The 6,143-nt window shown below is 40.7% G+C and overlaps 1 protein-coding gene across 4 annotated transcripts in view; it reads left to right on the forward strand.

The window, feature by feature from the left end:
• KIAA1549L (KIAA1549 like) overlaps window positions 1-6,143 on the forward strand; it is a 120,859-nt gene extending 114,716 nt beyond the window's left edge. For all 4 annotated transcript variants that reach the window (XM_061356646.1, XM_061356647.1, XM_061356648.1 and 1 more), the window contains exon 21: window positions 4,059-6,143. In XM_061356646.1, coding sequence (XP_061212630.1) covers window positions 4,059-4,340 — 282 coding nt within the window. In that variant the 3' untranslated portion in view covers window positions 4,341-6,143. The remainder of the gene's footprint in view (window positions 1-4,058) is intronic.

Raw genomic sequence — 6,143 nt, forward strand, 5'->3', positions numbered from 1 at the left:
AATATTCTAGTCATGGCAGTTACAGTCTAAGTTGGCTTTGAGCAGCTAAGCGAGAGATATAAATATTTTTGGGGGTGGCTATTTGTCGGCAAATCTTTATTACTGCTCCTAATGCCTTTGAGGAAAAGAATTTGGTTTAGTTGTCATATGCATGCCTGAATCTGTACGCTGAACTGCTGGGAAAAATAGGCTCATCTGTAAGCTGTGTGCATCTGCTGCTGTTCCCCTGACACTTTGAAGCTTGTGATGCTGTGGTACAGATTCCCTCCCCAGAGCTGCCCTTTAAAAGCAGTGAAAACCACCTTATTTTCTTTGTTGTTGTTGTTGTTTTGGGGTTGTTTTTTTTTTGTTTGTTTGTTTTTGTTTTTACCTTACTGACGTTTTAAATCCAGGAGGCCTGTTGTATCTGAGCAATCATTCAAACTTTGGAACCACCTCACCCCTCCATCCCCCAAACAAACCACAAAAAGTATTTCACTTATCTTCAGTTCTTTTCCCTTTTGTACCTCTACTCCTTGGCTGCAGTCCCATGAAAAAAGTCAGGTATCATGTGTCTAAAGTGGCCGCTGAAACTGGAAAGCAAGTGTCTAGCCCCAGTTCCTTCCTCTGGAAAGAGAAGGGTGTAACCCTGTTGTGGGTTTCCTTGTTTCCAGGGAAACATGGGTATAGCAGTTAGCGCCAGTGGACCCTACATAGAAGAATGGAGAAGGATGCAAGAAGCTGCCTGAAAAATAACTGTGGCAATACAGAATTCAAAGGAAACAAATGTTCCTTTTAACTTCATGTACCTATTACAGAGCTTTAACAACTTGGTGCTCAGATTTTCATCCCTCCTGTGATTTTGCAGGAACAAAAATAAAAAAATAAAACCAAAATACCGCAGTTTCCATGATGAATCTGCACATCCCAATGACTACAAATCTGTCAAGAAATTGTCTTTATTTGAAAATCATTACTGGAGGAACCAGTAATAGTGTTAGCAACGTAATACAATCAGAAGCCTGAATAAAACGGCAAAAAATAAAGATCTAAAGTAACATTGAGGTTTTGAGGTTCTGGATGATTTCTGGTTTCTGAGCCTCTAGAGTATAGCTTGATCATGCTTGCAAGATTTTCTTGACTGTTCATAAGAACAGTGGCTTAATATCCATAGGGTGAAAACTGAAATTCTTTACTTTGCATGCATTTCCACTAGCTGGGCTGTAAACAGGCAACACAGGAAATGGAGATTTCACAACAAAGAATTATCTTATAAGCTCAGTTTACTGTAGTGTATTATTTTCTCAGTTAAATGGTAAGTACTGAAGCACCATGTCTTGTGGGAGAGGGCAACTGTATCCAACAATGCAGTTATTTTCCAAATTGCTAGATGCTGCTCAGTGAAAGTAGTAACCTGATGGCCTCTAGTGGCCTGTTCACATATTGTACTACTGAAATGTCTTGAATATCAGATCTATGGTAAACTGAAGAGGCAACTGCATTTAATGATCACTTTTGTATCATGCCTGCTTCCTGTGTCTGTCTTATCAACACTATTCTGAATGTGCTTGACATTCTCTTCGTCACTTGAAGGCTATCGGAGATCATAAGGAGCATGAGTGAATCTTAGTGGTTAGGCTTTAACAGGTTCTTAGATGCCTGAAGTGGCAATTTTCAAAAGCACACAAAGATTTAAACTCTCATGGGGCCACAGCCAATATGGGATTTAAGCAGAACTCTAAAGCTGTCATTCTCCAGTCCATACTGCAGTCCTGTGCTCCCCAGAAAGTATGTACAACTGGGAGATGTTCCCCATCTTGACATTTCAGCCAGCTTCTGCAGAATTCCAGCACAGCCTTAGCCCTGGTGGGTGATGCACCTTACACCTCAACCTGACTGACACACAGAAATTAGCTGAGATACCGGTCCGGCTGCCTGTGTTATATGCTTATGCCAGACTTTAATGCATTTGGGAAGTCAAATACGTTGAGGCAAATTTAAAGCAAAAAGAATTACAAAGTTAATTTTTTAGTCATTAAACATTGCGAAACCTTATCTATTAACTTACAAGTTAATGAACAGTCTCTAAACTGGAGAGACGTAAATTTGGCCAATGGACCACTGGGTGAATAAAGAATTGGCTGAATGGCTGCACATAGAGAGTTGTGGTCAACATCTCAATGTCTAACTTGAGATGGGTAACGAGTGGTGTCCCTCAGGTGTTGGTGTTGGGACCAATCCGGTTCAACACCTTTGCTGGTGACATGGACAGTGGGATTGAGTGCGCCCTCAGCAAGTTTGCTGACAACACTTAAGTTACGTGCTTCTGTTAACATGCTGGGGGGAAGGGATGCCTTCCAGAGGGACCTCAGCACATTTGTGAGGTGAGACACTGCCAAACTCATGAAATTCAACCAAGCTAAGTGCAAGGTCCTAGACCTGGGTCAGGGCAATCCCAGGCACAGGTTGGGCGAAGTAATTCAGAGCAGCCCTGTGGAGAAGGACTTGCAGCTGTTGATTGATGAGAAAATGAACATAAGCTGGCTTCAGTGTGCGCTTGCACAGAAAGCCAACGGTATCCTGGGCTGCATCAAAAGGAGCGTGACCAGCAGGTCGAAGGAGGTGATCCTCCACCTCTACTCTGCTCTCGTGAGATCCCACCTGGAGTGCTGTGTACAGTTATTGTGTCCTCAATATAAGAAGGACATGGAGCTGTTGGAGCAAGTCCAGAGGAGGGCCATGAGGATGATGAGGGGACTGGAGCACCTCCCGTATGAAGACAGGCTGAGAAAGTTGGGGCTGTTCAGCCTGGAGAAGAGAAGGCTGCTTGGAGACCTTATAGCAGCCTTCCAGTGTCTGAAGGGGGCCTACAAGAATGCTAGAGAGGGACTCTTCATTAGGGACTGTAGTGACAGAACAAGGAGTAATGGGTTTAAACTAAAACAGGAGAAGTTCAGGTCAGACATAAGGAAGAAGTTCTTTACTGTGAGGGTGATGAGGCTTTGCTGCCCATGGCAGGGGGTTTGGAGCTAGATGATCTTAAGGTCCTTTCAACCCTAACTATTCTATGATTCTAAGTGTCATATTCTGAGTATACTGTAGATAAGTGTATTTTTCTGAGTGACTCAGTTCACAAAAGAACATCACCCAACTTTCCTTACTTGTTGTTGGCAAGGACTCGAGTGATTAGCTGGCAAGCTTTTTCTCAAGGAGAAATTATCTTGTCCTAGTAACAGGTTATAGGTTGCTTTCCGTAACAACATAAAGCCTTCCTCAAAATGAAGGGCTTTAGATTCCTGTTTTATAGACTTTTGCAAAATATAAATGCTATTTTTATTTGATGCATTAAAAACTTCTGAGGACAGTAAAAACTGTTATCATACTTCATGGATTTGTGAAGAAAATTTAGTATCTCACAGTAACTAAAGAGCCTAAGTTATTCTTTTAATTTTAGCCAGTGTAATATTGGACTGAATTCAGTGAAGTCCCAACAGAGTAAAACAGTGAATCCCCCATGGAATGTGGCCAGAGATCCTGATACTTCTGAGATTCCAAACTTTTTTTCCATGTTAAGTTTCCAGGTTGGTGTACCTAAGCTTATGTAGTGTGTTTTTGTTAGGAGCAGTATGTCTGGAGACTTGGCTAACTTAGATTAGGTGGTGGCTGCAGATCAGTGAACTCTACTTTTCTGTTCTAGGCTTTTTGATGTCCTGCAATGTAGTGTTGCTGTCTGTTTCAAATTGAACTGCTTAGGTGGGATAGTAAGCAGAGACCACACTTTCAGAAAGGTCTTCTCCCTCTGACTTTTTGCAGTGAAGTATATTAGGACACACAGTGTTTTCCCTGATAGTTGTTTTTGCTGCCGCAGTCTGGGGAGCCGAGTGCCCAGTACATTGACATGTGTGCGTGAATGGCACACACCAACATAGTTGTAAATGTATGCTTAGGATTATGGAGTTTATGTTCTCTTCATATGGTCCTATCTGTTCCACCTTATTCTGCCCCTGGGAGGGTTGTGTTACATGGCAGGTGGCACTATGGATCAATTATTCTGTATAATTTTGTATAATTAAATACAGGTTCCACTTCCTGGATACATCGAGGCTTATCCGAGGCCCCGTTACCAACACAACTCTCCTTCCCGACTGCCTCGGCAGTACAGCCAGCAAGCAAGCATGCATCCCAGCCTGGAGCAAGCTCCTTTGCCATCCACTGCAGCTTCCCAGCAGAGCCTGACAGAAAATGACCCGTCTGATGCTCCTCTCACCAACATTTCTACAGCTGCCCTTGTAAAGGCAATAAGAGAAGAAGTTGCTAAGCTGGCCAAGAAGCAAACAGATATGTTTGAGTTTCAGGTCTAGTATCTTTTGTGCACAGTATTTGTATCATGCAACCTGGAGTAGCCAAAAAAGTAACTCTCAATTTTCAGTTACAAATTTGCTGTGAATTGTGCCAAGGTGATGGCATTTTTCTCTGTCTGAAATGTCAATACTATGAAATTACTTAAAGTACAGCAACAGGACTCTGAACACATATAATTCTGCTTGCCAGCTAAGGAAATGCTGCCAGGTATAACTGTTTCATATGGATAAGAGTGATATGCAGTTGTCACATAGCTCTTGTATTATGACCCATCATCATTAGAGATGCTGTTGAACATGTCTGTGCCACGCAGTGTTTCATCTGCAGGCCCAAGGTAAAGCTGCCGAAAATAACTTCTGCATGTCAAAACTTTGATTGAAGAAGAGAATACAGTAGAATATGGTTAGCTAAAGGCCACAGTAAGTGCAGAAAGGGGCATGTGAGTTTGCTGCAGGACATTGTATAAGGGATGCTGATTTCAGCAATGCAGTCATTCAGCCTTTTCATTCTAGAGACTGCATTCAAACCAAGAGAATTTGAGGTTAGTAAATACTACAAATAAATATCCTGTAAATAGCCCCTATTCTCCTCATCCTATTAACAGTACAAAAAGGTGAAAGGAGAGAAGACTGTGAAGAAGGTGAATGATAATTTGATAATCGGTGGCTACCTTGTCCCTAGATGCTACTGATGAGTTATGGAGAAGACTTTTCTTATTGTGAAAGTATACAATGCACGAAGAGCCACAAAGGATATCGGAGCTAGAAGCTTCCAGATAAATGAATAAGGGTTATTCGTGTTTGCTCTATATTCAGGCTTTTCACTCCAAATGCATGTGAAGCTGGTAAACCTGAGACCTTTGCACAAGTCTTTTCAACCTGGAATAATGAATACACCTGCCTGGACAAGAAAACCTCTGTTTAACACAGTGCTTTTTTCTCTTTCTTAATGTTATCTACTAAAGTGATCCCAGAAAGTGCTACCTGAAGCTGCAGTTGAGTTTTTTGATTATACTGGAACAGTGAAGGCACACCTAAAAAGTTCTGAATGTAGAGGACTTAATTATTATATTAATGTGTAAATAAGTAAGCAGTTACATGGATTAAAAAAAATAGTAGTGTTCTGTGTAAAAGCGAGCATCTCCAGAAATTATGCTGACTTTATATTGTGCAAGATAAAGGTCATTGATTGTTAAACCGCATTGTTGTATGAATACAATCCCAAAAGAAAATCAGACTAGTTGAATGGGACAGTAGTTGATCTTTTGCAGTTGTACAAACTTGTTGGAGATCACAGTTGTTTTCTGTTCCTTTAGCAATTAGCTTCGGGTACTGAAGTTGTTGCAATATTTGTTGCGTTAGGCATGTATGACGTCAGCTGGAGTTAAAGGTAATGTCCTTCATTTCAGTAAATTATTTAGTTCTCCTCAGTTGCTTATGCTATGTTGCCTGATCATTCATTTCCCTGAGTTTCTTTGGTCTTTACTGAAGTGAGAAAGGGAACTTGGTTTAGCTTTTCGGCCATCAGTAAAATGAGAGGGGACTAGAATACGGAGAGAAGATGAAGTTGATGAAGCACAAACTTTTAAAGCAGAACTATTTTTTCCCCAAAATAATTATATTATAAACCCTAACTGATATTGTGATACATAGTTGTCCTAGAATATACAGATATCTTCTGCTCCAAAAACCTTAAATATTGCAGAAGCTTTTGGAATGCTACCTAATCTTTCAACAAATGTGAAATTTCATTTTTATTATTTAAAAATCAGATATAAATAAAATGTATTTTTGTAATTTCTA

The sequence above is a fragment of the Neopsephotus bourkii genome, unplaced genomic scaffold (assembly GCF_033783945.1).
Source record: "Neopsephotus bourkii isolate Nb327-2 ecotype Australia unplaced genomic scaffold, CSIRO-AGI_Nbou_v1 NB_860, whole genome shotgun sequence".
NCBI classification, from domain to species: Eukaryota; Metazoa; Chordata; class Aves; order Psittaciformes; family Psittacidae; genus Neopsephotus; species Neopsephotus bourkii.